The sequence below is a fragment of the Ciona robusta genome, chromosome 11 (genome assembly GCF_009617815.1).
Source record: "Ciona robusta chromosome 11, ASM961781v2".
NCBI lineage: Eukaryota > Metazoa > Chordata > Ascidiacea > Phlebobranchia > Cionidae > Ciona > Ciona robusta.
Genome location: NC_143245.1, coordinates 7,542,246 through 7,565,689, shown reverse-complemented (window position 1 = coordinate 7,565,689; position 23,444 = coordinate 7,542,246). Strand labels below are relative to the sequence as shown.

At 36.3% G+C, this 23,444-nt stretch overlaps 1 protein-coding gene across 1 annotated transcript in view; it reads right to left on the bottom strand.

Moving 5' to 3' along the window:
- Positions 1–652: 652 nt before the first annotated feature.
- LOC149728993 (lactase/phlorizin hydrolase-like) overlaps positions 653–23,444 on the bottom strand; it is a 28,993-nt gene continuing 6,201 nt past the window's right edge. The window contains exons 12-66 of the mRNA XM_089888777.1: positions 23,265–23,429; positions 22,929–23,011; positions 22,673–22,769; positions 22,324–22,428; positions 21,890–21,976; positions 21,428–21,575; positions 21,029–21,238; positions 20,794–20,919; positions 20,449–20,554; positions 20,014–20,162; positions 19,424–19,600; positions 18,741–18,898; positions 18,152–18,349; positions 17,713–17,863; positions 17,313–17,524; positions 16,930–17,013; positions 16,494–16,673; positions 15,921–16,143; positions 15,525–15,753; positions 15,358–15,470; positions 14,820–14,983; positions 14,341–14,551; positions 13,818–13,967; positions 13,648–13,763; positions 13,170–13,395; positions 12,803–12,897; positions 12,479–12,734; positions 12,303–12,426; positions 11,785–11,914; positions 11,391–11,494; positions 10,968–11,333; positions 10,508–10,775; positions 10,166–10,343; positions 10,046–10,109; positions 9,666–9,849; positions 9,420–9,515; positions 9,118–9,237; positions 8,461–8,661; positions 8,021–8,163; positions 7,504–7,729; positions 7,139–7,232; positions 6,690–6,850; positions 6,350–6,557; positions 5,974–6,136; positions 5,816–5,921; positions 5,326–5,403; positions 4,952–5,043; positions 4,580–4,739; positions 4,122–4,357; positions 3,782–3,971; positions 3,107–3,355; positions 2,794–2,959; positions 2,215–2,463; positions 1,688–1,966; positions 653–1,272 (exon numbers count right to left, since the gene is read on the bottom strand). Of these exons, the coding sequence (XP_089744903.1) occupies positions 1,139–1,272; positions 1,688–1,966; positions 2,215–2,463; positions 2,794–2,959; positions 3,107–3,355; positions 3,782–3,971; positions 4,122–4,357; positions 4,580–4,739; positions 4,952–5,043; positions 5,326–5,403; positions 5,816–5,921; positions 5,974–6,136; positions 6,350–6,557; positions 6,690–6,850; positions 7,139–7,232; positions 7,504–7,729; positions 8,021–8,163; positions 8,461–8,661; positions 9,118–9,237; positions 9,420–9,515; positions 9,666–9,849; positions 10,046–10,109; positions 10,166–10,343; positions 10,508–10,775; positions 10,968–11,333; positions 11,391–11,494; positions 11,785–11,914; positions 12,303–12,426; positions 12,479–12,734; positions 12,803–12,897; positions 13,170–13,395; positions 13,648–13,763; positions 13,818–13,967; positions 14,341–14,551; positions 14,820–14,983; positions 15,358–15,470; positions 15,525–15,753; positions 15,921–16,143; positions 16,494–16,673; positions 16,930–17,013; positions 17,313–17,524; positions 17,713–17,863; positions 18,152–18,349; positions 18,741–18,898; positions 19,424–19,600; positions 20,014–20,162; positions 20,449–20,554; positions 20,794–20,919; positions 21,029–21,238; positions 21,428–21,575; positions 21,890–21,976; positions 22,324–22,428; positions 22,673–22,769; positions 22,929–23,011; positions 23,265–23,429 (8,988 nt within the window). The 3' untranslated portion in view covers positions 653–1,138. The remainder of the gene's footprint in view (positions 1,273–1,687; positions 1,967–2,214; positions 2,464–2,793; positions 2,960–3,106; positions 3,356–3,781; positions 3,972–4,121; positions 4,358–4,579; positions 4,740–4,951; positions 5,044–5,325; positions 5,404–5,815; positions 5,922–5,973; positions 6,137–6,349; positions 6,558–6,689; positions 6,851–7,138; positions 7,233–7,503; positions 7,730–8,020; positions 8,164–8,460; positions 8,662–9,117; positions 9,238–9,419; positions 9,516–9,665; positions 9,850–10,045; positions 10,110–10,165; positions 10,344–10,507; positions 10,776–10,967; positions 11,334–11,390; positions 11,495–11,784; positions 11,915–12,302; positions 12,427–12,478; positions 12,735–12,802; positions 12,898–13,169; positions 13,396–13,647; positions 13,764–13,817; positions 13,968–14,340; positions 14,552–14,819; positions 14,984–15,357; positions 15,471–15,524; positions 15,754–15,920; positions 16,144–16,493; positions 16,674–16,929; positions 17,014–17,312; positions 17,525–17,712; positions 17,864–18,151; positions 18,350–18,740; positions 18,899–19,423; positions 19,601–20,013; positions 20,163–20,448; positions 20,555–20,793; positions 20,920–21,028; positions 21,239–21,427; positions 21,576–21,889; positions 21,977–22,323; positions 22,429–22,672; positions 22,770–22,928; positions 23,012–23,264; positions 23,430–23,444) is intronic.

Here is a 23,444-nt window from a genome sequence, read left to right as displayed (position 1 = left end):
CGACATTTTTTTGTGCCAGGTGTTAAATGTGTTATTGCTTTTTATGATTCAACTAACATATGTAATGTTTATTACACGGTTGTATTTATACAATAAAACAACCACGCTTATGTATCATGACCGTCTTTGTCTAAAGGTCTTAACTTGGGGAATGAAGTCATGTTTTTTCAACTCGTTAGTATCGCCCTAGTTCCGGTCCTGTCAAATTCCCGCGAAATTAGGTTCCACAACAATGGTGGTGTCTATTGCGTCACAATGCGATCGCCCGATTGACACACTTGTTCTCGATGTTCGGGAGAAATGATCTCTCAAGTGTCGACCCGAAATTTTCGATTCAAACGAACAAACGAGGGGACGACTGGCACGAACAATCGATAAAATAGATTAAAATAAACTGAAGTAGTTTGCAAACATCTTTTTAAAATGTCGCAACTGGATTATCACCCACAAAGTAACATAATTTTAACTCGTAAGCCGGCACGAGGTATAAGAACACTCGTGTTAAAACGGCTATAAAGTAAGTTACATTCATTCATTAACCTACACGTCTATATATATGTAGGCTGTTCCTCTAATGATGTAAAGAGCTCACTTAGGCAGTGCATAATGTATACGTGGCAGATATTTGGAATCGAATTAATGCAATAAATCATTTGAAAGCAAATTTTCGCAATTTTAATATAGTGCAAACGCTATACAAAAATCGGCATTGCTATAAAGTTAACTTGAATTAGAAAATAATCAACTACGAAATTGTTTATAAAAAGAACCGAAGTTGGTCATGACAGTTTAAAAGCTTCAAATTAAGCATAATGTACAGCGTAATCATATTATAGAAGTGCATAGAAATTACAGGCACCCCCCTAAAAATTTTTAGTACTGTGGGGTAAGATGGGACACCTTTAAAACGTAATATTCAAATATCCTGATTGTGTTTTGAACAATTAACAACGGTCTATGGGAGTCGTGAGAATGCGGTTTTATATTTCTTTGATTGTTCTTTGTTTACTACAAAATGGGATGAGAAAAAAGAATGAAAACGTGTCCCAACTTCCCCCACCCTACTATACGAAAAATTAAACAAGTATTCATATAGTTTTATGATAAAGTTTCTCTGTGTTGTTTGGTATTGAGATCTTTAGAATGTTGTAACGTGAGCGTCGTTATTTACATTCTTGGGTTGCTCCTTTGGTTGTTCTTCTAAATTTAAAGCCCCGTTCGAAAAATCGTTCATCGGTGTTGGCATTTTCCGCCGCATAGAGTTGAAAAGACCTGCGCAATAAAATTTGTTCGTGCAAAGGTATTGGACAGATTATAAAAGTCTATTCTGTAAAAGGATTAGGTCTAATGTATAGTAGAGTGGGGTAGATGGGGCACCTTTAGCACATAATATCCAAATATCCTGATTGTGTTTTAAACAATTAACAACGGTCTATGGAAGCCGTGAGTTGGAAGTTTTATAATTATTTGAATGTTCTTTGTTTACTACCAAATAGGATGAGAAAAAAAAGAATAAAAGGGTGTCCCATCTTTCCCAACCCAACTGTATAATATTACGTAAAATATTACCAATCTTTTTTTTGTGATATGACTCCTAACCCCTAACATTAATATTTTTAAATATTTAATTTTTCCCAGTACCCCAAATATTACCAAGTTAGGATAGAAAAAACTTTACATTACTCACCAAATAATAACAATAACGAGGTTACTGATAGTAGCAGCGTAAGTCCGAACAAGATGTACATTGCTGTCTCAGAATCCTGTGTTGAGAGACTGTATCCCAGGAAATCTGGTTTATCAATGGTTTCAGGGGGAGGTTTAGTTTCAGGTGGTAGCAAAGTGGTTGGCTTTGGTGGTTCAGTATCTGGTGCAGGCTCGGTGGTTATCGGGGGTTCGGTTACAGGTGGTTCTGTTGGTTCTTTAGTTGTAACTTCAACAACACTTGTTGTTGTTGTTGCAGGTTCTGTGTGATATAAATGTTAGATAGTGGTAATATCTTCCACAATCACCCACAAAGTAATATTTATGGTAACTCGTGAGCTGGCATGAGGTGTAAAATGACCCATGTTTGAACAACTGTTGTATCGCTATATATCATGTCTTTTCGTTTAAAACATTTCTAAATCTTCGCTACCATAATCGAAGAGACAATTAAAAGTTATTATATTTTATAATTATAATATTATTAGAAATTATTTGCTAAGCAGTCACCTGTTGTTGTTGTTGTTGGTTTCACTGGAGAGTCGCGTGCACAATACTCCAAACCTGTTTCCGGGAAAGAGCGTTCCATTATTTCCATGTAACAATCAACCGATTGTTTCCTAAACCGGGGTCGTTCCGGGTCAGTGAAGTTAACCCAGTGCATTCCAAATCTCTCCGAATAACCCTCAGCCCACTCAAAGTTATCCATGAATGACCACGCAGTGTAACCGATAACATTCACATCGTCAAGTTTAATCGCTGAAAACAAAGTTTTGTGTTATTTTTATTAGTGAAATGTCAAGCGAAATTCGTTTTCCAAAGAATGTTTTAATATAATATTACATGCAATGGATTTTCTGAAGAATTAAACTAATAATAATTATTTTGCTCCACTGCCGTGTCAAGCGAGCATGAGGTGTATTAAAAACAATCGTGTTATAATGACTGTCGTTGCCCACAGCTAAAGCATAAAAATAACATTCATTTAAGTGTAATCTACTCTTTACATGATAATTCTATTCATGTGTATACCACTTTTTACAGGCTGATTCTAGTAACGAATTCAAATTAGACAAAACCAACTCTAACCTTTCAAAACTTCATTGATGTAACCGTGGAAATATTCCTTTCTCCACCAGTCATTTAACTCTTGGGAAGTCCCCTCTTCAGAGATTCCATTCTCAGTGATCAAAATAGGTGGATTGTTGAATTCCTTCTTAATCCAGGACAATAATCTTCTAATCCCCCATGGAACCTGAAAAAATAAGCATTTTAAAATTTAAAAAAAAAATTATTTAAAAAAAAAATAAATAAAAATGAATTTACCACTTTCGTTTTACTTTGGCAGTTTTAAATATAATTTTAAATATATCACTAGTTTAGTGCTCAATTTTCATTTTACCTCTTTCAACCAAGAAGAAGCAGCTGCTGGCCAAGTGAAGTCTTGTTCTGTGCTTGCTTCTCTATCCTCATAGTAGCTGACATCATCAATACGATCAGGACTGAAAGTTTCAAACGCCAAGTTTGTCGTGTAATGATTCAAACCAAAGAAATCGGCCGACCCAAGAATTAGATTCTTCTCACTTTGTGTGAAAGATGGAAGTCTGGATGAAACTTCTCCTTGTGCGGCGCTTCTCTGTGCTACATACTCCTACAAAAATAAACAGTTTGCCTGAAATTAAATGTGTTATGACATTACGTTAGGTCCCCAATCATTTACATTTCTTTCTTATAGCGCCACCATGCGGTATTTAATGAGTCACGTGTTACATTACCAGCTGACATTGACAAAGGTTTTTTACATTGTGACGTTAGGACTTCCTTGAAGATCTGTTTTGTGCGCTAACCTTGTTTCTCATTTAATAAACGTCCAAAGGTCACAACAGAATTAATGTAACTTATTTATCCCCAGAAGAAATATCAGTTGTTATGACACACCCTTTCTGTTTCACGCACCTCAAACCGACTGAGTTACCAAGTAAAACTATGCAAATAAAATACGTTTTTTGACACAACAGTTTTCTGCTATTAACAATATTAATGACCAATACTGCACATAAAGTCATCACTTTCTTACTTTCATAACATCGGGATAATCTCCATTGACAAAAATTGGATGCATGTACCAACCCAGGAAGAATTGCATGACGCGGTCCGTTGCTTCATAATCAACTTCTCTGTACTTATTACGAGGTTCAGACCAATCAGAATTGCATGTTATACCAACTACTCCATTTTGTTCTGTTTTGTATTTTTGCACATACAACCTACAAATTGCAAAAAGTTAATCAAGTATATAAAAATTGTTAACTATATTTTTAATAAATACATAATTCTCAAAATTTCTAATTGTAATTGTAAACTGCTGAACCTACTAGTCTTTTAAGTTGTAACATATCTTGACAGATTCCTTTTACCTATAAGCTGTTGCGTGTGCAACTAGAACATTCTTAGCTCCCTGATACTCCGATCGACCTGGATCCTTAACATTTGGTGAATGAACTCCATCAGCATAACCCAACACATTAAACACCCATGGTTCGTTGAATGTAATCCATCTTTTCACTTTTGGACCGAATTCTTTGAAGCAAAGTTCAGCGTAATCCACATAGAGGTCCACAATCTGTGAGCTTACCCATCCACCAAATTCTTTCTAAAAATAAAGTAAAATTTATCAAACATATCGAACAACAGAGAATACACAGAAAACAGTACACAGACGATTAGCGTTTTATGGTTCTGCCGAATTTTACGCCTAAACCAGTTTTTATGGTTTTAAAGATGTAGCATGCATGCATCAAACATAGTTACTCTTAAAAGAGAAGGTTCAAATTTGTTTATTGATTTTCTCAATTAAAACTGTTATGTGCATTACCTGCAATGCCTGTGGTAAATCCCAGTGATAAATAGTGACCACTGGCTCAATTCCAGCAGCTATTAACCCATCAATCAACCCATGGTAGAAATCTAAGCCAGCTTGGTTGATCAGATCTATTTTCCCATTTGGAAGAAGTCTCGGCCATGAGATACTAAATCTAAACAGAATTATTGAAATATAAGAACTTTTGCCAATAGTCGTTTAAAATAATTTGCCTAATCAATGTTTCAGATACTAAGCTTATTCGATTGTTTTAAATCCTTTTGCTAATTCAGTATTTTGGATCCTTTGCCTATTCAATTGTTTCAGATCATTTGCCTATTAAATTGTTTCCACCATAGTTTGAACTTGTAGTTAAGGTCTATATACCTGTAGTGTGTAACTCCCATATGGCGCAATAAGTCGATATCCACCTCAAACTTATGATAACTATCGCATGCAAGGTCACCCGTTGTTCCATCCTATAAAAGAAGTTGCATTTAAATGTATAACACCACCCTTTACAAGTAGTATTGAATGTAAGTGCAAAAAAAAAACAATAAGAAAAAGGCACTTTGCGCGCTTCAGCACACACACCCTTGATGGGTTGCCATGCTAAGAAGATTTTCATTGTTTTAAATTTAGGAGTATATCAATATTAATATAAAGCAAACTTGCAAATTTGAATACTCTGACAAAAATTCTCTGACATGCCATTAACTTTGGCATTAACTTTAGTTTATCTACATACATATAAAACTTACAGATATAAGTCCAGGTGTATGGGAAGTTACATCCCAGATTCCTAAACCTTTTCCATCTTCATCCCAGGCTCCTTCAATCTGATCAGTTAAATAAAAAAAGTAACTTGTTTATTCTCACCCGGCAGGGTATCGAAAATCGTTATAACACAGAGCATATTTCATAAACTTCTTGCCTGCTAACAAGTTATCACAATGTAACTCATCGTTTATTTACCATTTGGCTACAATGCAAGCGCTTGAACTGCATTGCTCAAACTTAACGCTTTTTTATTCTTATGTGGCGTGCGTCGACAGTTATAACACAAAACGCAGGGGCATATTTTATACACCTTATGCCTACTCACCAGTTACCATATAGGTAACTTTATGGTAAATGTATTTTTATCTTTGGTTACAATGCAAACGCTCAAACCACCGCTTCAGACTGTTTTGAATGTTATTTTTGATAACTGCCCCATATACACATAATGTTCTCACACAGCAGACTGACCTGGTAAGACGAAGTAGCTGCTGCCCAGATGAAGTCCGGAGGAAAATCTCCAACTATTCTTGTGTCTCGTTCCAAAGAAGGGAAGCCATTGTCGCGAATTAGTTTGCTGTGAATGGTTTGACATTATGCCATTTTATTAAATCTTATTTCCCACCTACTTGTATTCAATTGAAGATCTCTTTGGTGTTCTTGGTCTCATGTCGTCATTAAAATCTACTTCGAAAAGACCAAACCTGGGTCCATAACCCGAATTCCATTCAAAATTATCCATCAGCGACCAGGCTGTATAACCTCGCAAATCTACTCCGTCCAACTGTTGAGCTAAAACAACGAACCAATGTAACGAAAACATATCAAAGAAAATAACAAAAACATAACGAATTAAAACATAAGTAAAAGTACAGAAAACATAACGAAAAAACAAAACAGAAACGTAACGAAAACATAACGAAAAAAACATAACAAAGAAAATAACGAAAACATAATGAAAAAATCTTAATGAGGAAAATATTGCTGAAAATTGCAAGTAAATACCTTTCAAAGCTTCATTGATGTACGCTTTGTAAAAGTTGACTCTTATTTGGTCATCAACGGTGGCTTCGCTGGTCCCGACACCGTTTTCAGTGATGTAAACTACAGGGTGGCCGTATTCCCTATCTATCCAATTCAACAGTCGCCTCATTCCCCAAGGAACTATTTGTAGCCAGTCAGGTGTGGCTTGTATAGCTCCAGGTATAGGTTCCTAGAATGTTGAATGAAAATTTGAAAACAGCCAAAAAAATTAAAAAGCAAGAAGGCAGCACTCAGATAATCAAACAGAATATTTACACAGAAACATACAGACAGAAAATTAAGCACGCAGAACTTATCTTACCTCATGCGTGTCACGGTCATTCTCATAACTTGGCGGCCATGTTGATTTATCTTGGTAAGTAACCAGTCGTGAAGTGTACCCGTTAATTGCAAAGAAATCGGCGCTTCCGGCAATTTCCAATTTTTCTGCTTCAGTGAATACAGGTAGACGAGATGGTGTTCCTTGAAAGAATTATATTTATTACATCATAATTGCACCATTTCTATTCTTTGTGGGTGAGGTCCTCGACAAGGACCTGTGAGGCCCAGATTTAACCCAGCCCAGTTTTAACCCATTACCGCAACACCAGGGATGCCCATTTAAGTCTTTCATGCGACCATGTGATAACGACTGTCGTAACGACCTGTGCTATAACGACTGTCATTTTCGGGCCACACGAGGATAAAGTAAGTTCCATTCATTCATTCATTCAGTGCTAAACAATTACAACATTGTTTAACTGTTCATACCTTGTTGTTGGCTTCTTTCATTCACCTGTTTCTTCACAACTTCAGGATAATCTCCATTTTTGAAAAGAGGATGCGCAAACCAACCAAGGATCGACTACCAAGATAGATTACTCATAAGCACATATATATAAAGTAGGGTGGGGGAAGATGGGACACATTTTCATTCTATTTTCTCATCCAATTTGTTAGTAAACAAAGAAAATTCAATTATTATAAAACCGTATCCTCATGACTTCCATACACCGTTGTTAAGTGTTTAAATCACAATTAAGATATTTGGATATTATGTGCTAAAGGTGTTTCGTCTTCCCCTACCCTACTATATATATCAGCTTGTTACAATGCAGTTTGTATTTAATCTGTACCTGCATGAACCTATCAGCTGCTTCTACATCACTTGGTTTGTTCGGATCTTTGGGTTCTGCCCACTCTGTGCTCATCGTCATGCCAACCCTTCCTCCCTGTGTTCCCTTGTATAACTTCTCATAGGTTCGATAAGCCTTGGCATGTGCTCTGATGATATTGTGTGCTGCTATATAGGGAGCATCCGCAGGAGAGTAAACGCCAGGAGCAAAAACACCGATTCCATACCTAATAAAGACATAACAAAATATATTTATTTATCTCTTGAAAACAATAGCGAAGACAATGTTATTTAATGATCGAAAGAAAATCAGCAGCAAAACAACAATTGTTAAAACAAGTTATAGAAAGGTGTTGGAAAGAGAGTCAATTAAAAAGCGTCGCCGTGGCACCCAATCTAAGTTACACTGAGTTACTCAATTTTAATTAAGACAAGTTACTTTGAAATAAGAAAGGAAAGTGTCCGTAAAAGATATAACAAGGTATAATAAAATACATTGTTCATACAGAGCAGCTTACCCAAGCCAAGTAACGACATAAGGTTCGTTGAATGTGATCCAAAACTTAACACGATTTCCGAACGTCTTGAAGCAAAAGTTGGCGTAATCATTGAATAGTTCCACAATCACATCATTCAACAAACCACCATTATCTTCAAGTGCCTGAATATATGGGTTAGTTAAGTAACTTCCAAGTTGTATTAAAGAAAATGAATGTCGCCTAACTTTATCCTGGCGTGGCAGGAAAACGACAGCTGGTAAAACATGGGTGTTCATACACCTCGTACCAGCTTACGATTTACCATGTTACTTTGTAGGTGATTACTTTTTTTTATTTTTTATGTATGTCTGATAAATTGGACTCATTAGTAAACACTGGGTTGGAGCAATTGTTGTTAAGTGTCTTGCCCAAGTAGGGCAGTGGCGGGCGCGCTAACCTCAATTACTCAATTGTTATACCTGTGGCAGATCCCAGTGATAAAGAGTAACCACTGGTTCCACTCCAGCACTTATGAGAGAATCTATCATAGCATTGTAATAATCAACACCAGCTTGATTGAGATTTGATGTATTACCATTGGGGAAGATACGAGACCAAGAAATAGAGAATCGATATTGTTGGACTCCCAACATTTTCACCAAGCTCACATCCTCTGCAACCTGACATGAAGAAATCATTTCTTAGCAATTTATGTGAGATTATCTCGAACTAAAGTTCCGCTGTCTAGTGCTGAAGTTTACAGTCTAGCTAGCAATTGTGGTTTGTATCGTTATTGTTATGGACAAGCCTCCGTGCACACGCACGACAGAAAGGTGCACATGAATGCCTTAAGGTGGCTGTACACAGTATCCGGCATGCGAAGTCGTATGCAAACTGGTGTCCAATTCCACATGCAGCAGCGAAATCCGGACAAAACAGACAAAATGGTCGAATTCCGGATACTGTGTACAGCCACCTTTAGTCAGGTGATTTGCGGAATAATTCTGCCGCTACGCAATGATAAGGTGCCCTATATATACGTGTGTGCTCTCCTTAGTTTTCATTCTATTATTTTGCATCTCAATACAAACACAAGAACACAACAGTTATAATGAATTAATAACCACCACACTAACCTTATGATAACTATCACAAGCAACATCTCCAGTTTCATTGTTTGCTATTTTATTGGGCGTGTGTGAAAACCTGTCCCAGATACTTTCGCCTTTACCATCTGCATTCCAACCGCCTTCAATCTGTTAAAACATATTTAACTGATAATAAATTATACAAGTACCAAAATTTGTAAATCTGATAATGAATCAATCAAGTTTCAAAATTTATAAATCTTTTAATAATTTATTCAAGTTTCAAAATTTATAAATCTTGTACTAAATCATTGAAGTTGCAAAACACTTGCTGCAAGGTGTTTCATTACCTGGTATGCAGAAGTCGACACACTCCATTTGAAATCAGTTGGGAATGTTCCATAATGAAACACATCTCTCTCCCTTGCAATAGTGGAACTAAATTCCTATAACAACAGAAAAGATTATAAATTCACCACAATAATACACCAAGAAGAGACAAAACACCCATGTTATAATGATTGTTGTACCCTAGCACAGTAGGATAAAAAAGTTCCATTTATTTATTTAATAAGGCATACAGTATATCTACATACCTCCCACACTGAAACACTAGCTGTAGATGGGATTTGTGAAGCAGGCAAAGCCGTAAACCTTGGTTGAACATCTACAAACACTTCTGTAGCTGATGGTGTAACTGAAGGTATCCCGATTGAATGAGTTGTTGGGAATCCATTGTCAGAAATTATGTTTTGATATTGAGAGTCAAAATTCACCCTGCTGTTTTTATATTATAAAATTCCTTTGGTGGAAAAAAAATTAGTAGAATTTATGTGGAAAAAACTTAGTGAAAAAAATTGTGAAATTTATGTTATAAGTAATAGAATGCTTACTTGTATTTTTCTTTTACTTATATTTCTTTTTTTTTAAATTAAAAAAAAAATTAAAATTATGTTCTAAGAGGAAGAGTGCTTACTTGTCATTGCTTAATTGTGGTGAATAAACAAACCCAATCACGTTAACATTGTCTTGAACAGATGCTGCAGATGTAATAGTGTTTTAACTTTTTTAAAAAATATATTCAATTCAAAATTACCTTTTAATACTTCATTAAGGATTTTCTTTGTGGTTTTATCGTTTTGTAATTGGTCATTTTTGGGGTTTGCCACCAGAAATAAAGCTCTGGAAGACATACTGTTTTGAACCCATTCCAATGATTTTCGAATCCCCGTTGGGTTAAACCTAGATTCCTCTCTCACTGTGGTACTGGACACCTGGAATGTAAACTCAATTGAATATCACACTCTACTGTAAATGTGCATGTATTTTGTGGTGTGGTGGTCCAGTGCACATTTTATTAAGTTCATAATTATACATGTACATTTTACATACATGTGTATTTTTATCAATTACATAAGCATACATGTATATATTTTACCAGCCATGTTGTGTGGTAATCCAATGCAATGAAATCATAAGCATCGAGCAGTTCTGTTCTCTCTGATTCAGTAAACACTGGAAGATTGCTTCCATAGAGATCATGTAATGATTGAGGATATGATCCCGTGATAAAAGGTTGAACAAACCAACCAATAGTATTCTCAAGATGACGATCACGTGCATCATGATCAGACTGTATGTTGGGATTGTTGGGTTCTGACCAATCAGCTAACAGCGAGAGTCCAACCTTTCCTCCATAGGCTGATCTGTGTCAAAATATTTTTGAGACCAACTGGATAGTAGAAACACACTACTCTAACCCAAAGGTAATGGGGGCAAGTCTCATCGTTGCTACCATTTAGTTATTAATTTTTTCTTAGAAAAAAAATGGTTATAAAAAAAGAAAAACTTAATAACTAACTTGCAGTGAACAAATTAACATAAGTTATCCAATTTACCTGTAGTTAGTTTGGTAAAGATGATAAACCTTTGCATGAGCCTTGATCATGTTATGTGCAGCCTTTAAACCCATCAATGTATTCCCATAAGCTGGCGGCCATTTTGTATCCATATATCCCTTTGTTACTTCTTCTAATGGTGAAGCAATCACAGTCCAGTAATCAACATGTTGTGCCAGGGAGTCAAAACATTGTGTTACGTACAACATAAACTCAGCGATGATATTATCGCTTGACCATCCTCCTGTAGCAAATAAAGACTCTGGCAGATCATGGTAATAGAGATCAGCTATAATTCCTATGCCATTGGACTTTAAAGAACTGAAGAGACTGGAGTAATAATTGATGCCTGATGGAGTCATTACCCTAAAAATAACAACAACATTATTAAAGCAGTTAAAAGTTGCAACAGGCCAGTTTTACTTTTGCCAGGATATTTGAATTCTGTACATTGAACCCCCATAGCTTCTCAATTGTTGTACATTTTCCTCTATACGTAAACTTTGAAGTTGTTCACTGTTTGTATTCTGTGAGATAAAAGACAATACTGTGACATGAATACTCTTTGAAATGGGTTAACATTGTATTTCAATTCTAAGTGTAGTGACCACGCTTATTTTGTTCCCAATTAATAATATAAATATGTTTTTAACTGTAAGCATGTTTTACTAACTGTTATTTTGTCGCTATATCTTGTCTTTTCGTTTAAAATATTTCTAAATTCGCTACCGTAATCGAAGAGACAAATAAAGTTATTATTATTATTAATATTCTTTTTTAATAAAGTAAATATACTTTAATTTTCTACATTACTTACATAAGCAAGCCCCCATATAAAGTCCTTCTGGAATGTTCCATACACCCAGTTACTTGTTGCGGGTTCAGGAAACCCATTTGATTTGATCAAAGAACTAAAGTATATTGCCGATGTTTTCTGTGCTCTTGGTCTGCAATGTAGTAGGTGACCATCGTGAAATATACCACATTGTATAGTAAACATGCCTTTATTTTGTAGTGTGGTGGCCAGGTACTTACATGTAAGCATACATGTATGTTTTTACCAGCAGGGTTGTGTAGTTTTTACATACGTGTATATTTTGATCAAGTAGATGATAAACATATAGTAGGGTGGGGGAAGATGGGACACCTTTAGCACATAATACCCAAATATCCTGATCGTGTTTTAAACAATTAACAACGGTCTATGGGAGTCGTGAGAATATGGTTTTATAATTCGTTGAGTATCTTTGTTTACTACCTAATGGGACGAGAAAATAGAATAAACAGATGTCCCATCTCCCCCCACCCTACTCTATATATTGTTGAATACAGCACCTGTCAACACTGTTAAAATCTACATGAAGAATTCCTCTCCTCCTTGTGAAGCCATGCTCCCATTCAAAACCATCCATTAGAATAGCATGGTAAGCTTGCACTCTTACATTGTCCAGTTGTTGAGCTGTTTCATGGTTTCAATTAAAAATAAAAGTCGTTGATATCAAATTTTTCACCTTTCAATATTTCGTTGATGTATGACTTGTGGGTTTCCATTCTCTCATAGTCATCCTTCTCTTGTGTGATGTCATCGGTGTAGAATGTGACATCACCAACAACAATGGATGAGTCAGCAACCATGGGTGATGATGAAGCAGAAACATATTGTCCGTAAACAAGATAAAGAAGTCGTCGAACTGACCACGAGACAGGTGATTGGTCAATTTCTGCTCCAAGGTTCGGCCAAGTTGGATCCCGTGAAAAAGCAACTTCCTAAACCACATGAATATCGTGATTACATCATGAGCATGAAGATATATTTATTACAAATCATATTTCACCTGATCATCAATATAACTTGGTGATTTATTATTGTTTGGAGCATCTGAAACTAGTTTAGCGGTTCCAGGTAGCAGGTAAAAATAATCCGAAGTGCCTGGGGTTAGTAAAAACACATCAGTTAACGTATATCTTTAAATATTAAATACATAGTATATATCTATAGCAGCACATAATGTCCAAATATCCAGATCAGGTTTTAATTAATTAACAATGGTCTACGGGAGTCGTGAGGATACCATTTTATAATTCTTTGAATTTTTTTTGTTTACTACCAAATGGGACGAGAAAATTTAATAAAAAAGGTCTTTCATCTTTCCCACCCTACTATGTTTAAATAAAGCTGCATATCACGTGGCAACTAACTACCTTGAATTAAGTTTGCACCAGTTGGAGTAATAATGGGTAATCTTGAAAATCCATCGCTTTTCATTGCAACCTGATCTTTCATGGTTTGTGGGTAATCTCCTGTTAGATATATAGGGTGGGCGAACCAACCAAGGCGGAAATCACTCGCACGAATTGCTGCGTTCACATCATTGGTGGAATTCGTATCAGCTGGTTCAAACCAGTCAGATGATAAAGCAATGCTGATCTATGGGAATAAATAAATATAACTTACTTTATCCTCGCGTGGCTGGAAAACGACAGTCGTTATAACACGGGTTTAACACCTCGTGTCAGCTTACGAGTTACCAAGTATGTTACTTCGAGGGTGATTTTATTGCAACATGTATTTATGCTGCTATAAACCTGATACAGTAAATGAGATATATGTACATGAAAAAAACACATTATGCCAGGCAGTAGAAATAACAGAATATAGGTACAACCATCTTATACAAACCTTTCCATTTTGCAAAGCTCTGTATGTATCATTGTATATATGCCAAGCGTGAGCATGAGCAAGTAACAAGTTTGATGCAACCTTGTAAGGATTCACACCAGGATTTGTGTTTATGCCTGAAATGCACAAATATTAAAAACGGTCCCAATTCATTTCCCTATTCTCCATACCAGGAGCATGTTCGCCACTCCCATGCCCCAACCAAGCCACTGTGTAAGGATCATAAATCGTAATCCAATCCTTGACTCGACCTCCAAATGTATTGAAGCAGAAATCTGCGTAGTTTTCAAACCAAACCACCGACTGTGCATTCAACCAACCTGCAGATTAGTCAACAATAATCAAATTGTAAATGTGAAAGGAATCTTTCGGCATGTTTTTGAGATCTGTTTTGAGAGAGCCAACGCTTCATCTTGCCAAGGTATTATTAGGGCTTCCGTTGAGTGTCTTGCCCAAAGACAGATACATCCGCAACAATAACAGTGTCAAGCTTCAAACCCACATCTAAACAGCTACAAACAGACGAGCTTACCACTGTGCTATGGCACCGAACGATAATACCGAAATTAAAAAAATTAAAAGTTAAAAATTAAAAAAATTAAAATTGAACCTGACAAAAATAAAAAGATGGCCCGGTTGAATAGTGAACACAAATTATCCGTTAAGTAAACTCAACTTGCATTGACAACTCACCTCCTGCATCATGTAGTGGTTGTGGAAAATCAAAATGATACAAAGTCACAACAGGGTTTACACCACGAGCTTCAAGTTCATCCAACATGTGATTGTAGTAAGCTACAGCAGCAACATTCGCTGCTTCGTTTCCATTTACGTTTCCACCCGGAAATAAACGACTCCATGATAAGGAAAAGCGATATTGACTGACACCAATCCCACTAAGTGACTGGAATAGGTGAATTAAATAAATGTTATTTATTTGCCCTTATATGACAGGGAGCAAAAGTTATTATAAATAAAACTTTTTTGTAAGGGCAACAAAAGTTATTATAACACAGGTATTCAGTTTCATGCACTTTGTGCCATTAACGATTTACTGCGTATTTAACAGATTAAAACTCAGGTTTCTAGTGTACATACACCAAATACTTACACCAAACACTAACATATGTTGCAACAAATCCAAAACTTGTCAACTTTGTAAAACATCTTACCTGGACATCATATTCAGTTTTATAATATGAATCGCAAGCCACGTTCCCTGTGCTTAAACCTGACAGATCATCTGTGATACTTTCCATCACGTGACTTGAATTCATGTTCACAGAAACAGGTATCCGACCTTTCTCTTGGGTGAAACTATCCCATATACTCGGACCTGTCAATCAAATGAATAATACCTAAATACAGTGTTTGTTTTTTTGTTGTTAAATTTGAGGTAGACATTAACTATATGTCTTCTAAACTAACGTTAACTTAAGATAAACCATATAAGTGGAGAAATATAGGTGAAGAATTAGATTCACAAATTGTAAAGTCACCCCTGTTTAAAATTTTAGGTGTAAAAAAACTAATAAAAAAAGAAAAACGTATATACATACCATAGGGTCCATGAGAATTATTGATTCTTACACAAACTGGTGTTTTACAAAAATAAAAAAGTTTTTAAATATATGAAGTCACTTTTGTTTTAAAATTTTAGTTTTAAACACAACATAACTTAAGAACATAACATTGAACAGTAATGCTTACCTTTTCCGTCTTTCTTCCAAGCTCCTTCAACCTGGTACGCATTGGATGAAGCCCCCCACTTAAAATTATCGGGAAAACTTCCAAACAAGAAATCATCGCGATCTGCGTCAGTCCTACATAACGGTTGTTAAATTATGAAACAGAAAAATTACCATTGGTTTAGTTACTTTGTTGAGAAGTATGACCAGGGTTCATTAGCAGGTCTCACATAAGTTCCACTTTCAGCTAATGACTTATAATAAGAAGCCGATTTCTTCGGAATTCTCGGCCGTTCCGGATCAGTGAAGTTAACCCAATGCAACCCGAAGCGTTCCGAATAACCTTCAGCCCACTCAAAGTTGTCCATTAGTGACCAGGCAGTGTAGCCTTTAACTTTTACATCATCTTCATTTATTGCTGGAAAAGCAAAAGAGTTTTTGAGTTTGGGGAAAGTTCTTGTGCCTGCTTACAAGTTTCTATGTATTTAACAGATTAATACTACGGGTTTCTAGTGTCTGTACGCAGAACACTTGTATAGAAACATTGCTTGTAAAAAATTCCAATAGATAAACATGTATGCTTACCTTTCAATACTTCATCAATATAATCCTTATAGTAATTGACACGTATATCATCTTCAAGTCCATCATAATCATGCTCCGAGATCCCGTTTTCAGTGATGTAGACCACAGGATCGCCGTACGTCCTCTTGATCCAGATCAGCAACTTGCGGATGCCCCATGGGACTTGGTAGAGCCAACTGGATGCTGAACCCGGCCACTCTGCACAACCGTCTCCACACGCTTCCTAGAACAAAGAATTTGCCATTATACCCATTATATACTGCTTATTATTGGACTCATTATGTACCATTCTCCATCGTTTAAAATATTCTATAACTTGCTTATTCTGGCATGGCCGGAAAACGACAGTAGTTATAACCCGAGTCCAGCCTTGAACCCATAACCTCTGGGTTAGAGACAGGCACCCTCATTACTGTGCTACTGCTATGTATACTTAACCCCTTGTGGGTGAGGAATGCAAATATGCCTTCTGGAACAAGGGTTCACAAAAATATTCACTTGAATATACATCACAGCTGTTATAGACTACAGTATTTCAAAGGGAAGTGACCCAATTTCACTTGACAAACTCACTTGGTCGCTATCATAAGTTGGCCCGTCTACAGGATAATACGAACACGGTACAATAAGATTTGAAGTGTAATGATTTAACCCAAAGAAATCAGAGGTTGCTTTGTTCAGTTCTTTTTCCTTCTTAGTAAATTTTGGCAAACGATCAGGGTTGACGTTGTAGTACTCACTTCTGTTGCCAACCTAGAGACAAAATAATGTATATTGGAGTTTACCGAACTTTCTGCTTGCAACTTTTTCGTATCTTCTAAAATTTTCCGCCATTATAAGGTGTCTTGACAGCTGTCATTTTGCTTTTTAGTTCCTTCTCTTCGTTGTTTAAATAAATGATTTTCGCTCACGTTTTCGAAGGTAGAAATATTAAGTTAAATATGTTATAGAACAGCCCCCCCCCCAAAAAAGGGCCATATGTTGGCTAAAAAAAATTAAAATCGCTTACATTCCATCTCATGACATCTGGATAGTCTCCACTGTTGAATATTGGTTCAGCAAACCAACCTGTGGAGAATGCTAAACTTCTTTGCTGCAAGTAAAAAAGAGAGCTGTATTTGTTAGTTTGCCAAAACTTTACACAACATGTATGATGAATGAATTTACATAACTTGGTTTATCCTCCACGTGGCCAGAAACGTCATATGTTATAACCTGGGTGTTCTGTTTAATACACCTCTTACCTGCTTAGGATGTATCACATATGTAACTTAGTGGGTAATTTTGTTTTTTTTATGGCTGAAAATACACAATCCATTAGTGACCACTCGGTTTGGGCAACTGCCATTAAGTGTCCTGCCCAAGGACACACATGCCCACATTTGTACTTACTGAAGCTTCAATATGATCTAGATCTGTGGCCTCAGAAGGTTCCACCCAGTTAGTGTTCAGTGTGATTCCAATTTGCCCTTGTTGAGTTTGTCGGTACGTGTTGTTGTATATGTGGTAAGCTTGTGCATGAGATTTAATGATAGAATGAGCTGCATAATAAACTCCTTCTCCTGGAGAGTAATGGCCAGGAGCAAAGGCAGCAACTCCATAACCTGGAAAACATTGGCAAGATTTAAAGACATTTGTATGTTAATGTTAAATACTTATTACAGAAATCCCAAATTTTAATTTTTTTACTCTTAAAATTTTATATAAACCTTCACGAAAATAATTGTTTTACAACTAAAGACTTCAATTATGTATTTTGAAGACAAAATGCAACAATTGCTGATATTTTTACCAAGTTGGGCAACAATGAATGGTTCATTGAATGTGATCCAAAACTTTACTCGGTCTCCAAAATTATTGAAGCAAAAGTTGGCGTATTCTGCAAATGCTTGAACTATTTCCCCACTCTGGTCAAGCCAGCCTTCGTATTTGTCTTGAAGAGCCTGGAATATAGGAGTCATTAAAACCATATTTATGTGGAAAATGTAACTGAAAAATCTCAAGGCCTATTTATTTAGAAAAAGTAAGCACAAGCAGAAGTACAGAAGCAGAAGTATTTATTCAGAAAAAGACAAGGCCTATTTATACATAAAATATATTAGAAAAAGTACAAGGCCTATATATTCAGAAAAAGTAATAGAGAAAGCTCAAGGCCTATTTATTCCGAAAAAATGTAAGCACAAGCAGAAGTACAGAAGCAGAAAAATTTATTTAGAAAAGTACAAGCTCACCTGTGGAAGATCCCAGTGGTAAAGAGTCACCATGGGTTGGATGCCATTAGCAAGTAAATCATTGATAAGATTGTTGTAATAATCGACTCCTGCTTGGTTGAAACCATCAATCAAATCACCAGTTGGGATTAAACGAGGCCACGAGAGCGACAATCGATAATATGAGAGGGACATGTCTTTTAGTAATTGTACATCCACCTTTATTTGATAAACATGTTTTCAGTTTAAAATCATAAATAGGTAAAAATAACAGAACATACATTTTTGTTTTTGAATACGATAGTTAAGATTACAATAATTAAAACGATGAAGAGAAAAAGGGCGCAAAAAAACAGTCGTTAAAACACATCACAGATAAAAACTACTTGAAAAACGGGGCCTGCTATAGTGCTATTCGCTCAACAATATTAGATCATAAAGAAGAATCTCAGTCAAGGACACAGTCACACTGTAACTGGTTGTATGAAAGACGCACTTAAGCGTCCTAGCATTGGAGACTTGCGGTAATGAACCAAATTTGGCCTAAAACCAAAAACCTTACTCGTATTAGAACATATATGTTGATAATTAAATACACACTTACTCTTACCTCATATTTATAATAACTCAAGCAAGCATCATCTCCTGTTTCACCGTTATGCGCTCGACCAGCGTGGGTGAAATTGTCCCAAATACTTTCACCTTTCCCATCAGCGTTCCAACCACCTTCGATCTGGTAGGCTGAGGTGGCGGATGACCATGCGAAGTCTAAACATAGGGTATGTTAGTTAAGATGAAGTTATGCTTTTTTTTCTTCCAAATATGTATAAAGTTGTTTTCAACTGTGAGCATGTTTTAACAGCTGTTGTTTCTCACTATACCCTGTTTTTTATTTTTAATAATGTCAAAAAATGTATTATTAGGATGAAGTAATGTTTAAACCGAGGTTTTGTTGCTAATTGCCTTCTCTTCGTTGTTTTAATTAACCCAATTAAATTTGTTACTGTACTTGAAGAAATATAACAGTTACGTTACTTAGGTTTAACCAATCTAAAATGTAAAAAAAAAATGATTGTGACTCTAAAAAAATGATTGTGACTTTTAGGTATAGCTACTTTGCTTCATTCTTTCAATTAAATGTAAATATGTTTTCAACTGTAAGCTTGTTTTAGCAACTGTTGTTTTGTCGCTTCATCCAGTCTTTTCGTTTTAATATACTTTAAACCTTGCTACTGAAATCAAAGAGACAAATACAAATATTATTATTATGTACACAGTGATATTACCACTAACCCTTTGGAAACTGTCCATATATCTTTCTATCTCTATCTTCATTGGCTGAACATTGAGCTTTCGCTGGATGGAAACCATTTTCTCTCACCAGATCTGAGTAAAACCAAGCTGATTGTTTTGCAGTTCTTGTGTAATCGTTGTAATTCAACCGATACATTCCATAACGTTCAGTGTAACCTGGTAATAATATAACATAAATAAAATTTAAACATTCCTCTATTAATGTTTCATTCATCCCACCGAAAAGTTAAATAAACTATTCGACAAGATTAGTATTATTTGTATGTACGTGTGATATATGGATCAACCATAAACACAGTTACGCCAGGTGTATTAGTTACGCAACACTGCTGATAAATCCATGCCTAAAACACAGTCAACCGCTACCTATGTATGCGTAGGGAGGCAGTGATAAACATATATCGATATACACCCACAAAGAAACATATATACATGGTAACTTGTGAGATAGCATGAGGTGTATGAACACCCGTGTTATAACGACTCTCATTTTCCGGTCACGCAGCATAAAGTAAGTTACATTCATTCATTTGTATACCAATGTAGTTGGAAAAAATATCTAGATTTACCTGACAACCATTCGAATCCGTCCATAAGTGACGTAGCAAAATATCCTCTGACGTCAACATGATCAAGGTCAATCGCCTTCAATACCTCGTTCGCGTAAAGTCGAATATATTCGGACCTCTCACGGTCGTTTAAGCCAATGTCACGCCACCTGCGATTAATAATTAAAAAATGGAATGCTTAAAATAATATTTTACGTGATGTTTACGCTCGTAACGCGTTAAAACACGCAAAGTGCTTCTCTTTTAGCTTTTAACGGCTCAATCGCTATCTTTGAAATTAACACCTACGACCTACGCACTTAGCACTATTTTATTGACTGCCCTTTGGTTTCTAAATTCAGTTAATTCGCTTATCTCACAGGAGCTAATGTAGACGCTGGCGTAAACATGGCCATTTCAGTCATAAACTAAAAATATCAAGATATTATGACCTACCTCGTCGTAGGCCCCGCTGATACCGAACAGTCATCAAAGATCGAATAAACGTTTGGTTCCGATAAGCCGTTCCCCGTCACGTAGACCGGTACATCGCCGTAGTTTTCTACATTACAAATAAGTTATGTTTTATAATGAAAGCGGAAAGAAATCAACCGAACAGTGAAAATGACGACAAAAGGAATAATTCTGCTGTGTTATCTTAAGGTTTACAAAACTAGTGGACTTTGCGGTTTCTTGGATGTTTTATTGTCGAAGCGTAGTAGGTTTATAATATAACGATAAACTACCAAACTTTGAGATTCTAATATATATTTTACACAAATTGCAACAATATAAAGCTACCTTTTATCCATCCAAGCATTCTCCGAATCCCCCAGGCAGCTACTCGTTTGTCAGGTGACCCTGTCTCTCTCCACGAGAAATCATGCATCGTAACTGTGTCTGAATCACCCTCTACGCTTGGAGGAACTGTCAATAGTTAATTTTAAGCATTATAATAAACGTATACGTCCAATATAAAAGATTTGATGCACCAAAACTAATGTTAACGGGAAAAATAAATAAAGGAATAAATTACCATCGGTGTCGGCCCTTTCCTGGGGGTTTCCGCACTGGGGAAGTCCCCTCGACGGCGTTTGATCGATTGCAAACTCTTTCCAGGGATCTGCTGGTGGACTAGTGTCTCTACACACCACCCCCATAAACGGTGCGGTTGAATTCCCATATATATCTGACTGTGCCACATACCACGTAGTCAAGTGGTTTAATGAGACAAAGTCGATTGCTCCTGCAAAGTTAATAAGAATTTCAATGCGTATTCTATTTAATTCTTTGTGAGTGAGGTCCTTGTCTAAAACCTGCGATTTAGATCAGGTTTGGTTTAATACCCCAACACCCGGGTTGCCCATATATAAGTCTTTTATGCTACAGATGCTCAAGGCATGTGTGTTGGGTGAAACGGGTAACTTAAATCTACCTTTGATTAATTCTCGTTGACTGAGCGTGAATTCTGGTAATCGTGACGTCATCCTTCCTTCATTCGCGCTCTTCGCTGCGATTCGTTGCTTCATGACGTCAGGGTAATCCCCGAACATAAGAGGAGACATGAACCAACCGATCGACCACTTTTAAAAACCATTGATTATTAAACGCAAAATAAATTGTCCAGGCGAACAACTTAATTGAATTTGTGAAACGTTCAGTACGTATAGTACTGTGGGGGAAGATGGGACACATTTAGCATATAGTATCCAGATATCCTGATCGTGTTTTAAACGATGAACGCCAGTCTATATATGGTAGTTGTGCGGGTACGGTTTTATAATTCTTTAAATGTTCTTTGTTTGCTACCAAATTGGACGAGAAAATAAAATGAAAAGATGTCCCATCTTCCCCCACCCTACTATAGTCCTATGATGTTATAAACGTCGATCTTCACCTGCATGTAACGATGGCTTGCGTCCAAATCAGTTTGTTTGTTTCCATCGAATGATTCACCCCACGCTGAGTCCATAGATATGGAAACCTGAAAGTAAAACCATCGTACTGAAGTTTACTATGGTAATACACAAGTGTTTTTTTGCCATTGGTCGCAAACTTCTATCTCATCGCTACCGAGAATTATGATATCTTGAAGAATATTGTTTCACGTTAGCACTGATCACGACAGAAAACTAATGCGGTAAATACTTAGCATTTTTCAACGACGTTACGTCGGAAATGCACCACGATTTTTCATATATAAGCTGAGCCGTTGAAAGATTATTTACATTATATGCCTGGTAGCAGAAGTAAGAGCATACTGAGCGTGTCGTTTTGCTTTATCTCTGATAAGGGTTATCAAATCATGAAAATATTTTAAGCACTCGTCACCTTTCCGAGTTGCTTCCACTTGAACTGCGTGTCGTATATTCTCCACGCGGTGGCGTGAGCGAGTATCATGTTATGCGCGACTTGGTAGGCAATTACTCCTTCGCCCTGTTAAGAATTATTGTATATTTTTTTATAAAAAGTTTGTTTTAATAAGAAGTTACATCTGATTTACCTTCATATTATTTTACCTTCAAACGGCTCATCTGGTATACAGCTTTAATGAAGTTTTTCATACCAGATGAGACGTTGAAACATTATTTACACTTTGCCTGATAACAGAAGTAAAAGGATATTCTGTTTCACTTTAACAAAAACGTTGTTTACATCTCCCAGTTTCAGTCTGTCTCACCTTAATATTTGGTGGATAGGACCCAGTATCGTAACCCATCTTGGCTTCAGTCTGTGGCCCCTTCAACGTGATCCAAGTTTTTACTCTATCTCCAAATCTAAAAACAAATATTTTCAAAATAAAACAGATCTAGTTTTTTTTTCAACAGCCTAAAAAATTTATAAAAATATAAAAAAAATTGTAAAAATCTAGTTGCGATCCAACCAAATCAAAAAGTTGAAATTTGGTGTCAAAATTCAATGTTTTTGAATTATACCTTTCGAAGCATAATTTCGCATAAGCCGAGAAATCGTCGATGATTCTTTCGTCCGACCAACCCCCGTATTCAGCTTGTAAAGCCTGCATGGGAAATATAAATAGGTTGCGTTAAATGTAAACGGAAACCTCTGGATAGGATAAGAACAAAAGTGATTGCGGTTTATTACTATGATCTGGTAGAAGTCTTTTTAAATGACACATACGTTTTTTGCACTTCATGAAAAAGATTTATTAACGTAATCATTGAAAACGAAATTTAACGTTATAAGGCGAAATATAACGTCACCTCCAACACACACCCCTATACACGCAGATATCCTTTCAACCCACCCACCTGTGGCATGTCCCAGTGATACAAGGTAACAACAGGTTCGATATGGTTGGATTTTAAAGCGTCAATCAACCGATTGTAATAATCGATTCCAGCTTCGTTTATTGTAGTCACGTGACCGTCAGGCAACACACGTGACCAGGAGATGGAAAAGCTATAGTGCGACACCTGGCGAACATAGAA